Source organism: Notamacropus eugenii, chromosome 5 (genome assembly GCF_028372415.1).
Source record: "Notamacropus eugenii isolate mMacEug1 chromosome 5, mMacEug1.pri_v2, whole genome shotgun sequence".
In the NCBI taxonomy this organism is placed as follows: domain Eukaryota; kingdom Metazoa; phylum Chordata; class Mammalia; order Diprotodontia; family Macropodidae; genus Notamacropus; species Notamacropus eugenii.
In genome coordinates this window covers 22,827,475-22,851,845 of record NC_092876.1, presented here as the reverse complement: position 1 = coordinate 22,851,845, position 24,371 = coordinate 22,827,475, and the positions used below count along the sequence as shown (strand labels likewise).

At 38.3% G+C, this 24,371-nt stretch overlaps 1 protein-coding gene and 1 pseudogene across 1 annotated transcript; both read right to left on the bottom strand.

The window, feature by feature from the left end:
• Positions 1-161: 161 nt before the first annotated feature.
• On the bottom strand, positions 162-1,088 carry LOC140507409 (olfactory receptor 6Z7-like). The gene has a single exon (XM_072615505.1). It carries the CDS (start codon positions 1,086-1,088, stop codon positions 162-164), a length of 927 nt encoding a protein of 308 aa, XP_072471606.1.
• Positions 1,089-14,458: 13,370 nt separating this feature from the next.
• Positions 14,459-20,466, bottom strand: LOC140507408 (olfactory receptor 6Z7-like; annotated as a pseudogene).
• Positions 20,467-24,371: the final 3,905 nt, after the last annotated feature.

The window sequence follows — 24,371 nt, the reverse complement described above, 5'->3', positions numbered from 1 at the left end:
GATCAGCAAATGACTAGATGAGGGAAGCAAGAGAGATAGGGGCATCCAACATGCCAAAGATGCCCCGAGCCTGGATGATTATAAAAACAGGATAAGAAAGTCAGAAAGGAGGAGGATGGCTACTGGAGCAGACTAAAGGGATGAAATTCTTAGCTATACCTCTAGCCAGCAGAGCTCCTAATTTTATAAAGGGTCCTGTGAAAAGCACCTTGAACCTCCTTATTCCTCAGGCAGTAGATGATTGGGTTACACATGGGTGTGAACACTGTGTAGATAACAGACAGCAATTTGCTGAGGTCCATGTTTTCCATGCGCTTGGGTCGGGCATAGATGAAGATGGCAGCTGAATAGAAGATACCCACTACAATGAGGTGAGAAGCACAGGTAGAGAAGGCCTTGAGTCTGGCAGCAGCTGAGGGCATACGTACCACAGCTGCCCCAATGGCCATGTAAGAGACCAGGGCAACCATCAAGGAACCATAGAAGATGACAATGGCTGATATGAAGTCAACGAGTTCAGTTAGTGCTACATGAGTACAAGAGAGATTGAGTAGAGGGGAGATATCACAAAAGAAGTGATTGAGGACATTGGGGCCACAATAAGAAAGCCCAGCAATGCAGCCTGTCTTGATTACAGAGACACTAAGGCTCCCCATCCATGAGGCCATGGCCAGCATAAGGCAGACCTGGGGTCTCATGAGTATTGGATAGAGGAGAGGACGACAGATGGCCACATAGCGGTCATAGGCCATGGAGGCCAGGAGTGTGCACTCAACACAGATAAGTGTAATGAAGAAGAAGAGCTGAGTCATGCAAGATGTGAAGGGGACATGGCAAGGCCCTGACCAGAGCCCAAGAAGCAGGGTGGGCACTGTGACTGAGACATAACACATCTCCAGGCAGCTCAGGTTTCCTAGGAAGAAGTACATGGGCTTGTGGAGCTCTGTGTGGCTCCAGATGAGCAGAATGATGATCATGTTCTCCAAGAGAGTCAGCAAATAGAGGGTCAGGAACACAGCAAAGAGGACACCACGTAGGCCTGGCCTCGTCGACAAACCCAGCAGGATGAACTCCTGGACTCTGGTCATGTTGACCTCATCCCAATGTCTGTCAGGCTAGGGAGAAAGAGAAAAGTCTTTATGGTATTAAATATTGTCACAATACTACGTGGTCTAATTTGGAGGAAGATTAGGCAGTGATTAATCAACCTAACAGGATTTTGAAGTGTTTTCTATGCATCAAGGACCATACGAAATTTTGACAGTAGAAAAAAAAAAGCAAAAATCTGGCCCTGTCCTCAAGGTGACCACATTGTAATGGAGAGATCACATGTCCATAAACTATAACATTCAAAATACATACAGAGGGGAAGGCATTATTTGTATGCAAGGAAGATTGGGAAGGGGGATGTCTTTTGCCAAAAATAGCATTTGAGTTAAATCCTGATAAAAGCCAGGGCTTTAAAGAGTCAGAGATGAGGAAGTAGTGAATCCCAGACATGACAGACAAGCAGTTTAATGGCATAGACTTGGGAGATGGACCATTGTGTGAGATGAATGGGAAGTCCAAAAATGTGGCTGAACTGCAGAGTATGTGGGGTAGAGTAAGAAGACTTGAAAGACAATTGTGGCCAGCTAGGGAAGAGCTTTTCATACTTAATGGAAGGTTATATTGGAAGTGAGCAGCAACAGGGAGTCACTGGAACTTATTAAGTAGGGGAAAAAAGATGTATTCTGGATGCTACAAAACTAGCCACAGCTGTATTTCTATAGCACTTTTAGTCTGACAGAACATTTTATTTATAACGTCCTTGCAGAGTGGGGAGTGTAGATACAATTATTTCCATTTTACTGGGAGGAAAATTGAAGCTTAAAATTGGCCAGAGTTTTGTAATTTTGAAGTATTGAAGACAAAATGGAAATCAAAGTCTCAAGAATCTGAGTTGTGTCCTTTATGTTATTACATCAATATATTATGTTCAACATTAATATTTTATATATTACGTACTATCATACCATATTTTTATATAATACATTGTATTTGTATTGCATAATTGTATTTTATACAAAATATATGTTGTATTATAAGTATAATGCAATACTTTCATACAATACTCCCTCTTAAGTAATAATAAACACATTATTTTTACTATTATATGATAATACTATTGCTATTATTATTAGATGGTAACTATTAGATGATAATGATAATTTACACCCTTATGGCACTATAAGACGACTGAATGAACTCACAGGAAGGTGACCAAAATGGGAGCAGTTATAGACCTTTGGTAGTCTGTGGTCAAGACATTCCTCATCTTTGGACTCTCCTCTTGTGGTCTCAGATGGCAGGTATTTGAAGGAACTGGTGATAGTTAACCCAGAGAAGAGACTTGGGGTGGGTTGGTGCCAGGTATGATGGCTCTCTTCAAATATCTGAAGAGCTACAGCACAGAAGAGGATCAGACAGCTGGGTGGCACAGGAGTAAGAGTACTAAATGTGGTATTAGGAAGACATGAGTTCAAATCCTACCTCAGAAACATACTAGTCCTGTGAACCAGAGCAAGTCACTTAAAATTGATCTTAGTTTCTTCACCTATAAAATGGGGATAATTGTAGCACCTACCTCCCATGTTATGAGAATAAAATTGAGTAATATTTGCTAAATGCTTTGCAAGACCTAAAGCATTATATCAATGTCAGATACTATTATGATTATTATCATGAGTTACATTCAGTTATGGAAAACAGAGGTAGTATCATAGTATCAATAGATGGGTTTGTAGAAAAATAAGTTTCAGCTGTGTATATGGAAAAAAATTTCATCAGTAAATAAAGTATAATAATCTACTTAAGGAGAAAGCTCCCCATCATTAGAAGTGTTAAATAAGAGGGTGAATGACTATTTGTTGAACCTATTGAAGAGTAGATTTCAGCTTTTGACAATGGTTTCACAAGATACTCTGATTCTTTTATTTTGCAAGTAATCCAGTTTTTTTATAAGGTCATAGAATTTCAGGATGGTAAGGAACCTCCGAATTTATATACCTGAGTAAGAATTCCCTCTGAGAAATCCCTAGTTAATGGCTATCCAGAGTTTGTAGGATTATGAGATCATAGAATGATAGATTCTGAACTGGAAGGGACTTTAGATGTGATCTAATCTAAATTTTCATGTTACAGATAGAAATTGAGACCTAGAACAGTGGAATAACTTGCCCCAAATCACATAAGTGGCAAAGTAAAGATTCAAACCCAGATCTTCAGTCTTCTAATTAAGTCCTGTTTTGTGTTTAAGGTGTTGTTTCCTCTTTTATTTGGATATTGAATGATGGGGGAAGCAAAGGAGAAGCGGACATTACCTAAAAGTAAAACTTTCCATTTTTAAAGAGCTCTAATTGAGAGGAAGTTTGCAGGGATAGCAATTCTACTCTCTCACTCCCACTACTACTTCTTGATACCAGGCCAATCCTTTGGGGATATGAAGGGAAAGTCTATTGTCTCTGCCATATGACTATCCTTGAAATGAACAATCCTGTGTCTTCTTAGTCTGCTCATCTTCAGTCAATCAATAACCACTGATTAATTACCTACTACATGTCAGGTGCTATGCTACTTTCTGGGGATACATTAAACATCCCCAGTGCATTCTGATCCCATCTCATATAACCTGATTTTGTAGTCAGACACCATCCTACAAGTTCTACTGTGGAAGCCATTCAGCTTTTCAATGCCCTTCACAAAGTATGGGACCAGAATTAAGCATAATACTCCAAAGCACTCCCCAGTCCTGACTCATATATTTTTGTCACACAGTCAAAGGTTGGTTGGGCATCTTAGCTTTGTCCATTTGCCATATCTCAGGGCTGAATCTATGATCGTTGTTTAGCTTGAAGCCCATGAAAATTCTACAGTTTTTGTTTTTTTACATAAAATACCATATTTTTCCTATCTTACATCAGGACAATTAATGTTTTGAACACAGGTCTGACTTTATATTTCTCCCTATCAAATTTCAATGAGAGTAACACTTCCTCTACAACTTATGGTTTTGGAGAACTGTCTAGAGCACTAAGGTTAAGTGAACAGACCTGAATGACACAGGACATAAGTGTTAGAAGTGGGATATACACCCAGGTTATCTTGACTCTGAGGTCAGCTCTGAAAATACTAAAATATTTCTCCTTTTGTTGACTGGAATTCCCCAGTCAGAATTGAGGCAAGGACTGGTGTTATGAAATGGTTTTCATTAAAATCAGTCTGACTGGAGAGAGATTTGAAATTATGCCCCAAAAGTTATTAAACTGCCTATATCCTTTGACCTAGCAATATCACTATTAGGTCTGTTTCCAAAGAGGATTAGGGGAAATGGAAAAGAACCTATATGTTTTAAGTAAAATATTTATAGCAGCTCTCTTTGTGGTGTCAAAGAATGGGAAATTATGGGGATTCCTGTCAATTTGGGAATGGTTAAACAAATTGTGATGTATTTTCATGATGGAATATTACTCCGCTATAAGAAATGATGAGCTCAATGACTTTAGAAAAGCATGGGGAGACCTCCACAAAATAATAGAGAGAAATGAACAGAACCAAGAAAACACTGTATACAGTAACAGCCATGTCATTTTAAGAACAACTTTGAGCATTTATGTCATTCTGACTATTAAGAATGCCGAAATTAACCTTAAAGATTCTGTAAAGGAAGATGTCGTTTGAACCCAGAATGTAATATTGTTGTAGTGTAGAAAATGATGAGCTGGTTGTTTTAGAAAAACATGGAAAGACCTAGATTTTATGGAGGAAGATGTCCACCTTCAGAGAACCAGATGTTGGGAAGAAATAAGCAGAATCTGATCTTACATACATGTGTATGAATGTATATGTGTATATACATCATTATTTGTAGATATCTATGTGTGTGTGTATATGTATGGTGTATATATATATATATATATATATATATATATATATTCACACTTAATTGCAGCCTTCTTTATGGTGGGGAGGCAGGGAATGAAAAAATAAAGTAAAAAATGCATGGCAGAGAAGAAGAGAAAACTAACAAGCAAGCAAAGCAAAGCTGGGAAATTTTGAAAACTATGTGTAATATTTATGATAAATGTTTTCTTGAAATGTAAATTTATTTTTTTATATTGAACTCTCTTCTATGGGCTGCTGTATATGTTGCAATTTTTTTCTTTTTCTCATTTTGTATTTAAGTGTAAGATGAAATAATTTATTTAAAAAAACAGCTTGATCCAATCTAGCCAAATTAACCTTTACTTACATTAAGACTATATTTTTTTTCCTGTTAGCTATTATTGGCTTATGTATTTGTATGTGCATATGCACATGTGTGTTTTTGCTTTGCTAAGCAAAAAAATAAATTTGTCTTGAGTGAAAAAAGGGGAAAATAGATGTCTCAAATCTTGCTGTTCGCAGGGATCTCAGAAGTCATTTGGTCTAGAGCCTCGCAGAAAACACCTCTAAAAGACATGGTCATCTAAATTCTGTTCCTATACCGCTAGGGCCAGCACCCACTATTTTTGGATTGATCTCCTGTCTCTTTATAGCCATAAAGTGCTTTCTCCTTTAGGCTAATTAACCAAAGAATGATGAGGGACATGAGGGTTCTAAGAAGTGTTGTTCCAATATCATGCCTAGAACACAATGGGATCAGGTATTTAATTTGTGTTTGTTGAAAAACAATGACAAAAGATCTTGGGGACATTGGAAAGAAAATGGGCAAATAGGATAGGATGAAAAGAGGAAGTTAAGAGACAAGAAAATCTGATTACAATGCAAATGATCCTTCCTTTTGGGAGGTTTTCACTGCAGGGTCATTAGGGGTTTCTAAGCTCCTTGAAAAAATTATACACACACATACACACATACATATATTCACATACATATGGATATACACATACACACATATACATATATAAACAGATATATATGCTTATATATGTATGTGTGTATATATGTATATGTGCATGTATGTATATATGTAGATATATGCATATAAGCTCAGCCACCTCTTCCTTCCCAGCTTCTTTCTGAGACTCACCTCATCCATAGAGTGTCCTGTGATCAGTCCTGCAAGGTTCAGTTGCCTAGGTTGTCCCTTGAGCCTTGTAGATTTTACTTTCTTCAGGTTAGTCCTATTCTCTCACTGAAAGGACATAAAGACCCAAGAAAGTCATCACACCTAGACATCACCATGGTTTCCACAGAGAATTCTTCCCACCCCTTTCAAAGTCATTAATGAGCTTATTCCACAAACCTGGAGAAAGAATTTTAGTTTTTGTCTTCTTCCAATAGCATCAACTCTCCCATTCTCCTGGATACTGTCTCTTCCTGTGTCTTTCATGACACTGATCTCTCCTGGTTTTCTATCTACCTCTTAACTTATTCTTTCTCAATCATTTTCATGGGTTCCTTTTCTTCTTGATGCTCCTTAAATATAGGTGTGAGAAAATTTCTCATCTATTTCTGTAATTTCTCTTTGGGCAACATAGCCCCGTTTGATCACTTTGGAGTGATTCTCCATCTCTGAAGTTCTTAAATCAAATGTGGAATAACCATACGTTGACTATTTTGTAATGGGTCTTTCTGTTCACTTTAGAATATTATTGAACTCTCTTCCAATTCTGAGCTTATATAATTCTTTTTAGGTTAGTCTTAACTCTTTCTATCCAGCCCCAATTACCCAATTTTGTTAAAAGACAGAGGGCTGGACTGGCAGTTAGAATGACTTAGCTTCAAACACGCTGATTCACATCAACCCAGGAATAGTCACTTCACCTCAAGAAAGGCCCAGATGATTTGTCAATTTAGATTAGTGAAAGTGCTTCCAACACGTGAAGAATTCTTTACATTTATGTAATCATAGATCCATGACCACCCACCCCCTTCAAAAAAGGTTTGTAATGCTTTAGTTGGGATTTTGAAGTTGTCTGCTGAAACTAACTGCCTGGTTGCTCATGTCCATCAGCAATTCAGAGGCAACACCATCTCATTATTATCATCCTCCCTAAACTTACCTACACTTCCAGTTAACCCATATTCTTTGCAACATTACCTTTCCCCTAGGCTTGCCACTTCAGTCTTTTTCTGTGCCCTCTCCCTCTCCCCCCAAGTCTAGTCAGTAGATAAATTATATTCAGACTAACTTTTCCATGTCCTGAAATTAGTGGCATGTATTAGATTTGCCATCAGATCACCTAGCTCCAAGTTCAGAACTCTTTTAACTGTACTTCCCAATCCTTATACCTAAGACTCTCTTACCTGCATATGGTCAGTCACTGAGTTAAGCCTGAGTCTCCTTTGTCTCTCCTGGAGCATTTATCAAGATTCTTCCCATCAGAGTCACCAAGTGAGTGGATAGTAGCAGCCTGACTATACAACCAGGTTGTAGAACCTCAAAAATTGAAGAGGAGGAGATGCCCAAAGAGCTCCCAGGTCAAAAGGTTCAGGTGGAGATCAGGGCCATGATCTCCAGTCTCCCCATTAACTCTGAACCTGGAGGAATTGGTACCAGTCTTCCCCCTTGCATACACAGTTTTTAGAAATAAGGGATGGGCAGGATCTGTAAGATCATAGACTCTAGGATGCCAGAGCTGGAAGGGCTTTTAGAGATGGTTAAGTTTCATTTTTTTTTTTACCAAAAAAGCAACAGAGACTCAGAAAAGTAAAGTCATAGGAGACATGATGGGCTGATCGCAAGATCACAGAATAAGTCATCTAGTTCAGTCTTCTTATTTACAAGTGAGGAAACTGAGGTCTACATATGTTAGGTCACATTACTGATATCACACAGCTAGGAAATAACACTGGAGCTCCAACACAGGCCTATTGACTTGAAGGCACTGAGTGATCTTTTCACTACAACAGGTTGCTGGCATGTCACAGTTTCCACATCCAACAAGCAAATGGACAGGGAACCTTAAGCATGAGTTTCTAGACTCAGGCTACTGTGAAATCCTTGGGGGTTGGCAAATCAATGGTTGCCAAAACCTTTTTTTTCCATTGCTTATTCTGAGATTGGATAGGAAACAAAGTTAATAATTAGGATCCAGGGTTTAATTAGGAGTATTTATTTGACTTATGAGAAGAAAAATTTAATTTCCTAGTCACGGTCAGTAATCTTAGAAAAATTGCATAGAATGGGAAAGTACTATGTGGCTGGCATAGGGGATGTGCTAGAATTTTCTTTTCTAGAAAGAATGTGTATTCTTCTAGCTACATGGTCCAGGGAGCTAAGAGAGTCTAAGACGTTGTTGTTGTTGATGTTTTGTTCTCAAACCAATGGCATCCTGAAGGTGATGTCCTAATTTATGACTAGATTAAATTTAAGTAAGGCAGGTCTGTGCAAAATCATCAATCAGTTTCACTCTCTTCTCCAGAGTCACCTGAACCCAGTGGCAAGTCATAAGTCAAGACGACTGGCAATGGACCCAAAGACATGGGTTCCTTGGGAGAAAACTCCCTGCATCAATCTTTAGATCTGGCTAGGTTTTGGGTCAGTATAGTTGAGGTCCTTAGTTCAGCGCCTCTAAGCTAGGTCTAGCTTCCTGTACACACAGGACTGAGTTCAATGAATGCAATAAAGATTTCTCCCAGTTCCTACAACTGAATAAATTATTCTCACATGATAGAATTTGAACTAGACCCATAATTCAATAGAAAGGGAACTGAGTTAGCTCCAGAATGGAGTTACAAGTTAGAGTAAGTGTGAGTCACTCAGGTTCCACAATTAACTACTTGCTGTCCTGATCCCCCAATTCTGTCAGTCCTTGCTAGTACTTATGCTATCCATTCTTCCCTATCCTATTCCTGTCTAATTGTGTTCTTAGCCCTCTTCCAAGTTCTTAACACAATGACTGGAACACCAGAGATGTTTAATTAATGCTTGTTAAGTGTGGATTGTTCCCTAAGATAACACATCTAACTAGTTATCTATGGAGCTCTGGTCTCCTAGTTCCAGCACTTTCCCCATTCCACCATCGTGTTTGAGGGGTTCAATTTTGCTTGTAAAGAATGTCAGGCTTGGAGTCTGTGTTTGAATTTTGACTCTTCTTTACCTTCTTTGAATGTCATTTACCCATTACTGAACGTCCTTCCTCCTGCCCCCCATATACAATGATAATGTAGACATATAAACTTGTAGATTTAGAGACACAAGGAATCTTAGGGATCAGCTACTTCCAAATTCTCATTTTATAGAGGAGGGGAAAGGACCTTGAAGAGTTAAGGCTTCTCAAAACACTTTACAAAGGACAAAGGTAGGATTTGAAGCTGCGTCCTCTGACTCTATTTCAGTGGGCTTTATCTCATGGCATTGTGGAGCAAAAGGGAGACTGTAGACCTTACTATGTTATAAAAATATAAATGATGATGATTATTTGGTTGAAATTTAGAATATTCACCAGAATTTTCCTAACCGAGCCCAAGGACTAACCTAAAATATGAAGGAAAAGTTGAGATATATGCTATATATAGATATATGAATGTATATACATACATACATGAATACATACAAATATTAGGAGTAATAAATGCATGTATATAGCTCCATATACATACATATGTGTAAATTCACATACATATATACAATATTACCATGTATGTGTACATATGTCTATATTGTGTATATGTAATTTTACTTGATTTTTCATTCTTCCGTATGTTTCAAATTTTGTTTCTACCTACTAAGAGTATGATATGAGAGAAGTTGAAAAGTTGATACATTTGAATACATCTTCCTCCTTCATATGAAATTCTCCATAGTAGAATTAACCAATTTATGTTAAAGGATGCTTATCGTATAATCAAATAATATTGGCTCCAAAAGGGCCCCATACTAATTGACAACATAAGGCTTGAGAAAGACCCACAACTGTGGCTTTCAGATTACTGGCTATAGGACTCTGGAAAAAGTAATTCAACTTTCTCTGTCTGCCTCACAATTTGGTTTGAGGGTAATGATTTCTAACACTAAAAGTACTTTGCACATTCAAATATTACCTTAATAAAGAAAAAAATGCCAAGTGAAAGTCACACAAGCAAAGAGATTTTAGTGGTTTAAACAAGGGAAACAGAGCCAAATTATATTGAACTTCTTCAGTTCTATATTTATCAGTTTTTCACTTTTACATATTTAAAGGGAAATGGATTAGGTAGTAATGGAAAAAGACAAAGCTATAACAACTCTAGGTTTTCTACATTTACATTCTCAAATGGTGATACCTGTATTGTAAAACATTTTGCTTCACAGGGGTCCTCATGTGCTATCAGTTCTCATTGTCAAAGCTGCACTAAGATTGGCCCAGTCTTGTACCTTCTTTTCACACTGGAGGACATAATCTATTAAATGATAACTGTAGGGATATGGATTCATTGGTTAGAGCATCCAGTTGCTAAGAGGCAGAAAATGGAGTTTTCTAGGACCAGAGAATTGGAGCTGAAAGATTCCTTCTAGGGTTTCTCATTTAAGCCCCCTCATTTTACAGCTCAAAGCCTCAAGAGTATATAGGACTTCTCTAACATTTCTCTTGCAATAAGTGGTAGAGGCAGATTTTCAATTCAGTTGGATTTGAATCCAGAATTGGATTCTTTCCATGGTGTGATGGTGTAATGGCAAGTAAAATAAGATGTCTTGCTGTTTCTGTTTTAGTATAATCAAGAAGGAGGCATTGTGTGTATAGAATACTGGAACTGAGAAAGACTAAAGACACAGAGACCAGAAAGGAGGTTTCTATAACCATGATGAATGGTAATAGAGGTCTAAATTAGGGTGGTGACATCTGAAGACAGAATGGATATGGGTGATGATTGTGTGCAAAAAGCAGTTTAAATACCAATGCCAAGAAGGTAAGGCACCTCACGTAGAGTGAGGTACAACAGCCTGAAAATCTCTCACATTTCGAAATAATAATAAAAGTCTTAGAATGAGGTTTAACACCTTGGTTTTGAGGACACTGAGAACACAGTAGAAATAGAACACAGGGGTCAAACTTGCATTCTACACTGTCCACAAATAGCTGCAAAACTTCTGAGCTACAGTCACAAGCAATTGAGAAATGTTTAACAAAAGAAATAAAATACAATAAAACATAGATCATATTAATTTGTGGTTTTCAAAGGAAATATGTGGTCCGTAGAGATCCATTTCCATTTGAGTTTGACAGAGCTGGAGTGAAGCATTTAAAAACAAAAAAAAGATGTATGGACAAGAATATGACAGAAAGAGAGCATGGAACAGATATAATTTGTTCAGGGAAGGGAAATCAATGTATTCAGGAATTCATAGGACCACAACTATAGAGCTGGAAGATCTTCTAGTTTTACCTCCTCATTTTGTAAATGAGGACATGGAGACTGCCAAAAGATAAGTGACTTACCCAAGATGTGGTAGAACTGGAACTAGTAGACAGATATTTTGACTTCACATCTAGAGTTCTTTCTGGTTCAGTGAGCTCATGGATCATTTTAAGGGTCAAGTAACTGAGAAGGATCAGCAAATGACTGGATGTGGGAAGCAAGAGAGATAGATACATCCAACATACCAAAAATGTCCTGAGCCTGGATGACTGTTAAGAGCAGGACAGGAAAATCATGGAGGAAGAAGGTGGTTACTTGAACAGACTAAGGGGATATAATTCTTAGCTATAAATCTAGCTGACAGAGCTCTGACTGATCTTAATTTTGTAAAGTGTTTTTTGAAGAGCACCTTGGACCTCTTTATTCCTCAGGCAGTAGATAATTGGGTTACACATGGGTGTGAGCACTGTATAAATGACAGACAGCAATTTGCTCAGGTCCATATTTCCATGCGCTTGGGCCGGGCATAGATGAAGATGGTCTTTCACGTAAGAAATCCTAGCTTGTCATGCATGACATCATTCATATCTGAGAGAGATCATATAAACATAATAAATGTGGGAAAAAGCTCAAATTGCTTCAAATTTATCTTAACACCAGAAAAGTCACACCTCAGAGTAAATTGTAAAGTGAGGATTTTGTAGTTCTGTAGCTATTACTGCAAAATAGTAATTAGTTGAGGAGGTCTCATCTGTGCTATTGATAATTCTGGGGAGGAAGGGTTGATGACTGATTTTCTTTCCTGAAGGTTAGTTTCAATTATGATCATGGACAAACCGAAGAATTCCCTTTATCTATTAGGAAACTTGTCCCAAGATCAAAGTTTGTAAAAATTAGGGGGAGAGATTTCAATCTTGCTTTTAGCTAAAGCAAGTCATAGGAGGTAATATGATACTCATGTCCCAAAGATTTGTCTTTCATTCTCCCCTTTTAGTCAGAGCTTTGTCATCCATTTTTCTAGGATGCCCTATGGACAGATGACTGGACTAGTGGATCTGGGTCTTCCTAACATCCTATGTTCAAGGTCTAAAAGGTCACAGGGTGGGATTTGGGGGGTGGTGCATGAGACTTATTAATAAGACTTTGGAGACTGCCTAATCCAAGTAATAATCTTATACAGGAGGGAACCTATGGGAACATCTTATGGCCACATTGATAAATGGCAATATGAAGATCTATTTTTCCTTGAAAACCTCTTCACCTCTATCAACCTGTTTCCTCCTCCAAAGAATGAGTAGATGAACACTTTCATTATTGGCCTTCTTGGATAACTGTGTAAAAATACTTAAAACCCTGAGAAACCACTATCAAACTACAAATATCATGTAGGCAATTGGTAAAATAAGCTTCTATAATTTTTTATGGGCTTCTATGAATCTTTTGAGATTCATGTGTGTTTTCTGTATCTGTTTAAGAGTTTTGTGGTATTTTCTTCTATGAATTTCAGTATTTACTATTTTCTGTGAAAATGTAATAGAAATAATGGGTGACTATTTTCTGAGTTAAACATTTGACATTATATGTTTATCACTCCTTTGTGTTTTAAGCATTTCTTTTGCCATGGAAGAAATAAATACCTGTCATATGCTTGATATGCATTGAATATCTTTTCAAGGAAGCATCTGTGAATTTGCTTTAGGTCAATCTTAGATATTATATGACTCAAACCTAAGCTATGTAAAAGATGTTTCCTATAATTGTGGGATGGAGACACCTATCCTCTCTTCCCATTGCCAAGTACAAAGGACACTCCATATGATCCCTTCCATTTGGCAATTTCCTTCAATGGTGCAGATGATGGCCTACGCAGATCTACCCATCCTCAGGCAATCTGGTCCATGTCCTACTGAAAGTTCACCAAAAGGCATCTGCTTGCCATGATGGAGACCTTCTGTGCATTCTTCTGAGGTATGATTGATTAATCACTCCAACTGTCCATTTGTCATCTCTAGTTCCTGTCACTTCACCAACTCATCTTCTCTTCCTAGCATACAACTCTTTGATGACATATTTTAGAGTTCCTCCTTAGGTATATTTTAAATCTTGCTCATACCCTCCATACAAAAGATAAATAGCTTATTTGAAGGAGGCATTGTGTGTATAGAATACTGGAACTGAGAAAGACTAAAGACACAGAGACCAGAAAGGAGGTTTCTATAACCATGATGAATGGTAATAGAGGTCTAAATTAGGGTGGTGACATCTGAAGACAGAATGGATATGGGTGATGATTGTGTGCAAAAAGCAGTTTAAATACCAATGCCAAGAAGGTAAGGCACCTCACGTAGAGTGAGGTACAACAGCCTGAAAATCTCTCACATTTCGAAATAATAATAAAAGTCTTAGAATGAGGTTTAACACCTTGGTTTTGAGGACACTGAGAACACAGTAGAAATAGAACACAGGGGTCAAACTTGCATTCTACACTGTCCACAAATAGCTGCAAAACTTCTGAGCTACAGTCACAAGCAATTGAGAAATGTTTAACAAAAGAAATAAAATACAATAAAACATAGATCATATTAATTTGTGGTTTTCAAAGGAAATATGTGGTCCGTAGAGATCCATTTCCATTTGAGTTTGACAGAGCTGGAGTGAAGCATTTAAAAACAAAAAAAAGATGTATGGACAAGAATATGACAGAAAGAGAGCATGGAACAGATATAATTTGTTCAGGGAAGGGAAATCAATGTATTCAGGAATTCATAGGACCACAACTATAGAGCTGGAAGATCTTCTAGTTTTACCTCCTCATTTTGTAAATGAGGACATGGAGACTGCCAAAAGATAAGTGACTTACCCAAGATGTGGTAGAACTGGAACTAGTAGACAGATATTTTGACTTCACATCTAGAGTTCTTTCTGGTTCAGTGAGCTCATGGATCATTTTAAGGGTCAAGTAACTGAGAAGGATCAGCAAATGACTGGATGTGGGAAGCAAGAGAGATAGATACATCCAACATACCAAAAATGTCCTGAGCCTGGATGACTGTTAAGAGCAGGACAGGAAAATCATGGAGGAAGAAGGTGGTTACTTGAACAGACTAAGGGGATATAATTCTTAGCTATAAATCTAGCTGACAGAGCTCTGACTGATCTTAATTTTGTAAAGTGTTTTTTGAAGAGCACCTTGGACCTCTTTATTCCTCAGGCAGTAGATAATTGGGTTACACATGGGTGTGAGCACTGTATAAATGACAGACAGCAATTTGCTCAGGTCCATATTTCCATGCGCTTGGGCCAGGCATAGATGAAGATGGTAGCTGAGTAGAAGATACCCACCACAATGAGGTGAGAAGCACAGGTAGAGAATGCCTTGAGTCTGGCAGCAGCTGAGGGCATACGTACCACAGCTGCCCCAATGGCCATGTAAGAGACCAGGGCAACCATCAGGGAACCATAGAAGATGACAATGGCTGATATGAAGTCAACCAGCTCAGTGAGTGCTACATGGGTACAAGAAAGATTGAGCAGTGGGGAGACATCACAAAAGAAGTGGTTGAGGACATTGGGACCACAGTAAGAAAGTCCAGAAATGAAAACTGTCTTGATGACAGAAACGCTAAGGCTCCCCATCCATGAGGCTATGGCCAGCATGAGGCAGACCTGGGGTCTCATGAGTATTGGATAGTGGAGAGGACGACAGATGGCCACATAGCGGTCATAGGCCATGGAGGCCAGGAGTGTGCATTCAGCACAGATAAGTGTGATAAAGAAGAACAACTGAGTCATGCAGGATGTAAAGGGGACATGGCAAGGCCCCAACCAGAGCCCAAGCAGCAGGGTGGGCACCGTGACTGAGACATAACACATCTCCAGGCAGCTCAGGTTCCCCAGGAAGAAGTACATGGGCTTGTGGAGCTCTGTGTGGCTCCAGATGAGTAGAATGATGATCGTGTTCTCTAAAACAGTCAGCAGGTAGAGGGTCAGGAACACAGCAAAGAGGACACCACGTAGGCCTGGCCTCGTCGACAAACCCAGCAGGATGAACTCCTGGACTCTGGTCATGTTGGCTTCGTCCCAATGTCTGTCAGGCTAAGGACAAAGAGAAAAGTCTTCATGGCATTAAATATTGTCACAATGCTAAGTGGACTGATTAGGAGGAAGATTGGGCAGTGATTAATCAACCTAACAGCATTTTTAAGTGCTTGCTATGCATCAGGAACTATATGAAACTCTGGGAATACAATTAGAAGTAAAAATCTGTCCCTGCACTCAAGATTGTAACAGGAGGGATCACATGTCCATAAACATGAACATTCAAAATATGTCTGGAGGGCACGGCACTATTTGCATGCAGGGATGATTGGGAAGGGGGATGCCCTTTGCTGAACATAGTACTTGAGTTGAATCTTGATAAAAAGCCAGGGCTTTAAAGAATCAGAGATGAGGTAGTATATCCCAAACATGGCAGACAACCAGTTTAATGGCACAGACTTGGGAAATGGGCCATTGTGTGAGATGAATGGGAAGTAAAAAATGTGACTGAACTGCAACCTACATGAGACTGAGTAAGAAGACTTGAAAAATAGTTATGGCCAGCTAGTGAAGAACTTTCCATGCTTAATGGAAGGTTGGAACCGAGCAGAAACAAGGGGTCACTGGAGTAGAGAAAGAACATGCATTCTGGATGCTATAAAACTAGCCATAGTTATATTTTTTTTAGCACTTTCAGGCTGATGGAGCATTTTATTTACAACATCCTTACAGGGTGGGTAGTATAGATGTGATTGTTCCCATTTTACTGGGAGAAAAAGTGAAGCTTAAAATTGACCAGAACTTTGTAATTTGGAAATAGTGGAGATAAAACGTAAACCCAAGTCTTAAGAATCTGAATTCAGTGCCCTTAATTTTATATTGTACTATTATATTAGTATATTGTGTGTAATATTAATATTTTATATATTATATGCCTTTATATTATACAATCCTCACTTTTAAGTAACAATGGATAATATTATTTTCACTACTGTTATTATTAGATGATAATGATAATTCACATGCATATGGCACTATGAGAGGACCGAATGAGCTTACAGGAAGGTGAGAAAAATGGGAACAGTAACAGAAATCTTTGCGTCCATGGTCAAGACATTCCTTATCATCGGACTCTTCTCTTAGGGTCTCAGATAGCATGTATTTGAAAGAGCTGGTGATATTTAACTAAGAAAAAAGAGGCTTGCAGTGAGTGGGTGTGGGACTTGATAGCTCCCTTCAAATATCAGAAGGGCTATCATGTAGAAGAGGATCAGACAGCTGGGTGGCACAGGAGAAAGAGTACTCAATCTGGCATCAGGAAGACATGAGTTCAAATCCTACCTCAGAAACATACTAGCCCTGTGAACCAGAGCAACTCACTTAAAATTGATCTTAGTTTCTTCATCTATAAAATGAGCCTAATTTTAGCACCTACCTCCCGTGATTGTTATGAGGATAAAATTAAGTAGCATTTACTAAGTGCTTTGCAAAACCTAAAGCATTATATCAGTGTCAGCTACTATTATGATTATTATCATGAGTTTCATTCAGTTATGGAAAACAGAGATAGTGTCGTAGTATCAACAGACAGGTTTATAGAAAAGCAAGTTTCAGCTGTATACATGGAAAAAAAAATTTCCCCAATACTTAGAAGTGTAATAACTGACTTAAGAAGAGGGATCCCCATCATTAAAAGTCTTAAAGAAGAGGTTCAACAACTATTTGTTGAACGTATTGAAGAGTAGATTCCAACTTTTGACAATGGTTTCACAAGATGCTCTGATTCTTTTATTTTGCATGTAATCCAGTATTTCATAAGGTCAAGGAATCACAGAATTTCAGGGTAATAAGGAATCTCAGAATTTATATAGTCCAAACCATACCTGAGTTACAATCGCCTCAGAGAAGTCTTTAACTAATGGTTATCCAGCATTTGTAGGATTATGAGACCACAGAATACTAGATTCTGAGCTGGAAGGGACTTTAGATGTTATCTAACCCAAGTTTTCATTTTTCAGATAGAAACTCAGACCTGGAACAGTGGAGTAACTTGCCCCAAACCACACAGGTGGCAAAGTAAAGATTCAAACCCAGATCTTCAGTCTTCTAATCAAAGCCTCTTTTGGTTCCACAGTGCTGTTTCCTCTTTCATTTGGATATCGAATGGTGATGGAAGCAAAGGAGAAGGGGGCTCCCATTTGTGAAGAAGAACTACCCATTTGTGGAGAGCTCTAATTGAGAGGAAGTTTGTACTGACAACATTCTTATCTGACTCACTCCCACTACTATATCTTGATACCAGGCGAATCCTTTGGGGACATGCAGGGAAAGCCTATTGCCTCTTCCATATGACAACCCTTTCAATGAACAAATATATCAGTCCTGTGTCTTCTTAGTCTGCTCATCTTCAATCAGTCAATAACCATTGATTAATCACCTCCTATGTGCCAAGTGCTATGCTAAATGCTGGGAATGCACTAAACACCCTCACTGCATTTTGATCCAATCTCATTAATCCTGATTTTTGAAAGCAGACACCATCCTACTAGTTCTCCCGTGGAAGCCATTCAGCTTATCAATGCCCTTCACAAAGTGTGGGACCAGAATTAAGCTTAATAGTCCAAAATGCTCTCCAGTCCTGGTTGATATAGCTTTGTCTTACAGTCAAGGATTGGACATATTACCTTCCTAGGCTTGTCATGTCTCATGCCTGAGGCTATGGATGCTATTTAGCTTGAGGTCCATGAAAATCCTCCAAGTTTTGTTTTTTTACATTTACATTTTCCCTGTTTTGTATCTTGGAAATTGATTTTCTGAAACCAGGTTTGACTTTATGTTTCTCCCTATCAAATTTCAATGAGGGCAACACTTCCTCTACAACTTATGGTCTTGGAGAACTGTCCAGAGCACTAAGATTAAATGACCAGCCCAGGATGGCACTGTCAGTAAGTACCAGAGGTAAAATATAATCCCAGGCTGTCTTGCCTCTAAGGTCACGAAAGTATCTCAAAACATTGAAATACTTCTTTATACTGACTGGAATTCCCCAGTCAGAGTTGAGGCAAGGACTAGTGTTATGAAATGGTCTTCATTAAAACCAGACTGATTGGAGAGAGATTTGGAATTGTGCCCAAAGAGTTATTAAACTGACTATATCCTTGGACCCAGCAATACCTCTATTAGGTCTGTTTCCCAAGAGGATTAGGGGAAATGAAAAAGAACCTACATATTCTAAACTATTCATAGCAGTTCTCTTTGTGGTGGCAAAGAATGGGAAATTGTGGGGATGCCTGTCCATTAGGGAATGGCTAGACAAATAGTGGTGTATGTCTGTCATGGAATATTACTCTGCTATAAGAAATGATGAACTCAATGATTTTTAGAAAAGTATGGAGAGACCACAAAATAATGAAGACAGAAATGAGTGGAACAATGTGTGCTGTAATGGCCATATTATTTTAAGAACAACTTGGAGCAACTAAACCATTCTGACTATTAAAAATACCCAAATTAACCTCAAAGATCCTGTAAAGGAAGATGCTGCTTGAATCCAGAAAGCAATATTGTTGTGGTATGGAAAATGATGAGCTGATTGATTTAGAAAAAGATAGAAGGACTTAGACTTTATGAAGATGCTATACACCTTCAGAGAAGCAGATGTTAGGAGGAAATAAGCAGAGTACACTCCTACATATATGTGTATGAGTGCATATGTGTGTTTACATCTATGTTTATAGATTATCTATCTATCTATCTATCTATCTATCTATCTATCTATCTATCTATCTATCTATCTATCTATCTATCTATCTATACATTTGTACCTAATTGCAGCATTCTTTATGGGAGATGCAGGGAGGGAAAAATAGAGTAAAAAGTGCACAGGAGAAAACAAAAGAAAACCAACCAGGAAGCAAAGCAAAGTTGGGCAGCTTTGGAAACTATGTGCAATATTTATTGTATAGGTTTTCTTGAGATGAAAATTTATTGATTTACGTTGAACCCTTTCTTATAGTCTGCTGTGTACATAGCAATGTGTTTTTTTCTTTTCTCATTTTATATTTAAACATAAGATAACAAACAATATTAAAAAACCAATTTGAGTCAGTCTAGCAAAATTAAACTTTACTTACACTAACACTATATTTTTCCTGTTAGTCATTTTTATTGGCTTATGTATTTGTGTGTGCATATGTGTGGGCATGTGCATGAGTGTGTGTGTGTGTGTGTGTGTGTATTTTGCTAAGCAAAAAAAATATCAAATTTGTCTTGATTGCATCAAGGGGAAAATAAAGGTCTCAAATCTTGGTATTGGGAGAGATCTCAGAGGTCATTTGGTCTAGAGCCTTGCAGAAATCATTTTTAAAAGACATGGTCAACCAAACTCTATTCCTATACCCTAGGGCCAGCACCCTCTATTTTTGGACTGATCTCATGTTTCTTTACAGTCATAAAGTACTTTCTAATTAGCCAAAGTCAAAGAGTGATCAGGGGCATGAGGGGTCTAAGAAAGGTAGTCCCAATATCATGCCTTGAACATAGCAGGATCAGATGTTCACACGTGTTTATTGAACAACAGTGGTCCTGGGGACGTTGAATAGGAAATGACAAATAGGTTAGAGTCACAAGAGGAAGCTAAGAGACAAGGAAATCTGATTACAATGCACACACACATACATATATGTAATATGTGCGCATATGTATATGTGTGCATATGAGCACATATACGTGTATGTGTGTGTGTTTGTGTGTATAAAACACAGCCTGATGAAGTAACACGTCCTCTGTTTAAGACTTGGTTTAATCTACCATATTTTAGCAGTGCAACTTCTCCTCCTTCTAAGAGTGTTGCCTCATCAAAATAACCCTCATTTGGCCCCAAGCAGAGACTTGGTGAAAGAAAAGTGCTTTGTAACCCCCATACAAGACAATAAAAGGGCTAGGAGTTATCGTATTACTCGGTCCTTCCCATGTGTTTCTCTCTCCTGTTTCAGTCCTTTTGTCCTGCACTACTCTCCACTAGAAGCAATCACTCCCTCCCCTGCCAATCTGGCTCAGTCACTTCTTCCTTCCCAGCTCCTTTCTGAGACTCACCTCATCCATGGAGGGTCCTGTGATCAGTCCTACAAGGTTCAGTTGCCTGGGTCCTCCCGTGAGCCTTGTAGATTTTACTTTCCTCAGGTTGATCCAGTTCTCTCACTGAAGGAACATAAAGACGCAAGAAAGTCCTCGCTCCTAGACATCACCATGGTTTCCACAGAGAATACTTCCCACCCCTTTCAAAGTCATTAGTGAGCTTATTCCACAAATCTAGAGAAAGGACTTCAGTTTTTATCCTCTTCCAATAGCATTGACTATCCTGTTGTCCTGAATACTGTATTTTCCTGTGCCTTTCATGATATTGATCTCTCCTGGTCTTCTAACTCTAACTACCTCTTGATTTATTCCTTCTTAATCATCTTCATGGATTTTTTTTCTCCCTTCTTCTCCTTAAATGTGAATGTAGGAAAGTTTCTCATCTGTTTCTGTGATTTCTCCTTGGGCAACATAGCCCTGTTTAATCACTTTGGAGTGATTCTCTATCACTGAAGTTCTTAAATCAAATGTGGGATAATCATGTGTTAGCTATGAGGCTGGTCATTTTGTTCACTTTTGAGTAGAGGATTATTGGACTCTTTTTAAACTCTGGGCTTAGATACTCTTTTTAGGTTAGTCTTGGCTCTCTCTATCCAGCCCCAATTACTCAATTTTTCTAGAGGACAGAGGGATGGCCTGGCAGTTAGAACGACCTAGGTTCTATTACTCTGATTCACATAAACGTAGGAATAGTCAGTTTACTTCAGGGAAAGCAACAGTAAGACAGATAAATTGTCAATTTATATTAGTGAAAGTGCTTTCAATACGTGCAGAATTCTTTGAATTTATGAAATCCTAGATCTATGACCACTCATCCCCCTCAAAAATTTCTTTGTAATACTTTAGTTGGGATTTTGAAATTCTCTGATGAAATGGGTTACTTACACAGAACTTTAGAGGCAACACCATCCCATTATCATCCTCCTCCCTAAATTTACCTAGGCTTCCAGTTAACCCATATTCTTTGCAACATTACCCTTCCCCAAGGTTTGCCACTTCAGTCTTTTCCTGTGCCCTCTCCCTTCCCACCCAAGTCCTGTCAGTTGATAAATTTTATTGAGCCTACCTTTTCCATGTCCCACAATTAGTGATATGTATTAGACTTGCTATCAGGTCACCCAGCTCCAAATCCAGAACCCTTTTAACTGTACTTCCTAATCCCTATACCTCTCACTATCTTACCTGAGTATGCTGAGTCACTGAGTTAAGCCTGAGTCTCCTTTGTCTCTTCTGGAGCATTTATTAAGGTTCTGCCCATCAGGGTCGCCAGGAAAACAGATAGTGGAAACCTATCTGTACAACCAGGTTGTAGAACCTCAAGAATTGAAGAGTAGGAGATGTCCAAAAAGCTCCCAAATCAAAAGGTCCAGTTGGAGGTCAGGGTCATGATCTCCAGTCTCCCCATTAATTCTGACCCTGGGGGAGCTGGTGCCAACCTGCCCCCTTGCATACACAGTTATTAGAAATGGGGGATGGGCAAGGTCTGGAAGATCATAGACTCTAGGATATCAGAGCTGGAAGAGTTCTTAGAGATGGTCAAGTTTCACTCTTTTTTACAAAAAAAAGCAACAGAGACTCAGAGAAGTAAAGTCACAGGAAACATGATGTGCTTATCACAAGCTCACAGGATTTAGAGGAGAGAGAGACTCCAAAAGTCATTTACTTCAGGCTTCTCATTTACAGGTGTGGAAACTGAGGCCTACATATGTTAAGTCACATTCCTGATATCACACAGCTAGGAGACAGCACTGGAGCTCGAACGTAGGTCTACTGACTTGAAGGCGCTGAGTGCTCTTTTCACTGTTACAGACTGCTGAAATGTCACAGTTTCCACATCCAACAAGTAAATGGACAAGGAACCTTAAACATGAGCTACCAGCCTCAGAGGTTACTTTTAAACCCTTGGGGGTTGGCAAATCGATAGCTGCCAAAATATTTTTTTCCCTATTGCTTATTCTGTGATTGGAAAGGAGACAAAGTTAGTTGTAAGGATCCATGGTTTAACTGGAAGGAGTACATATTTGACATACTCAGAAGAAAAATTAAATTTCCAAGTCCCTTCACTAATTTTAGAAAAATTATGTAGAATAAGAAATGTGAGACATAATTGGAATAGGGGAAGTGTTAGAATTTTTTTCCTAGAAAGAGAATGGATTTTTCAAGCTAGATGGAACAGGGAGTTGACAGATTCTTAGTTGTTGTTGATGTCTTGATTTGTTGATTCTTTGTTTCCAAAGAGGACCAATGGTATCATGAGGGTGATGTTTTGATTTGTGAGTGGATAGAATTTAAATGAGGCAGAACTGTGCAAAGTCATCAGCCTCACTTTCTCCTCCAGAGTCATCTGAGTGCAGTGGCAAGACATGTCAAGTTGATGGCGATGGCACCAGAGATTCTTAGTGAATAACAAAAAAATAAATTTGATAATCTTGAGGATCTAGCACGATTTCTTCAAGAATGGGTCGAACAGGCTAGCTCAAGCCTTCGTCTTCTCTTATCTGGACTATTATACCAATCTTCTTTACTGAAGAAGAATAAAATTTTATTGATGTCTTTAGTTTTTTACATTAGCATAATTTTCCCTAAAGTTCTTCCTCCTCCCTTTCCCAGACATTGTTGTTTTTCAGTTGTTTCAGTTGTATGTAATTCTTTGCGATCGTAGTTAGAGTTTTCTTGACAAAGACACTGGAGTGGTTTGTCATTTTCTTCTCCTGCTTGTTTAACAGATGAGGAAACTGAGGTAAACAGGATTAAGTGACTTACCCAGGGTCACCCAGCTAGCATCTGAAGCCAGATTTGAACTCAGGAAGATGGGCCTTCCTGACCCCATGCCTAGCACTCTATCCACTGCACCAACTAGTTGCCACTTCCCAGAGATTTATCTTATATAAAATAGTGTTTTAAAGTGAAAAAAAGAAAGGAAAAAATTCAGCATCATTAATCTTATAAGTCCAACCACACTTGTGATCCTCCAATATCTGTGAAAGGGTAGTTTTGGACTGTCTTTCTATATCTCTTCTTTCAAACCATATTTGTTCTTAACTTAGCAACAGTCACTTTTAATTGTGGGTATGTGTTCTTTCTACTTTTTCAATCATTTTGTATATTGTTTTCTTGGTTCTACTTATTTCTGTTTTTATCATTTCATGTAGTTCCTTTCATGTATCTCTGTATTCATCACACTCATCATTTCTTACAGCACAGTAATAATGTATGAAATTTATAGGGCATAATATGTGTAGTCAATGCTTAAGTCATGCTCACCTACTCTTTTTTCTTTTCAGTATAACTGAGACTTGTACTTTGACAAAGGGTATTTTTGTTTTACAAAACTATTGAGATAGTCATGCTTTTGGATGGTGTTTTTGTTTTTAATGTAATTATGTTGATTGTTTTCCTAATACTGAACCATATTTATATACCTGCTATAATCTAATTTGGGCACAATGAGGGATTTCTTGGAGAAATTGCTATAGTATGTTTGACAGAATTTATTTTCGAATTGTTGAATGATCAATCATTAATGTTATTTCTATAATGTTCCCTTTTGCTCTACCTGGTTTAAGTATTAGGGTGACATTTGTCTCATAGAAAAAATACTGGTAGAGTCCTTTATTTTTCAGTCTTTAAGAGTAATTTGTGATGTTTGAGTATTAATTATTCATCAAAAGTTTTCAAAAATTCTTCTACAGTGAATCCACCAGGATCAGAAGGTTTCTCTTCCTCTCTTCCCATTCATATAGTTCCTTTCTAGCTGGTTCTGTTTCCTTTTCTGATATCGAGTTACTTAAGAGCTCTATCTTTTCTTGCAACAGTCTGGGCACTTCATAATTTTGAACATCTTTCTCCTTTTTTATACTCGGTTTCGTTAG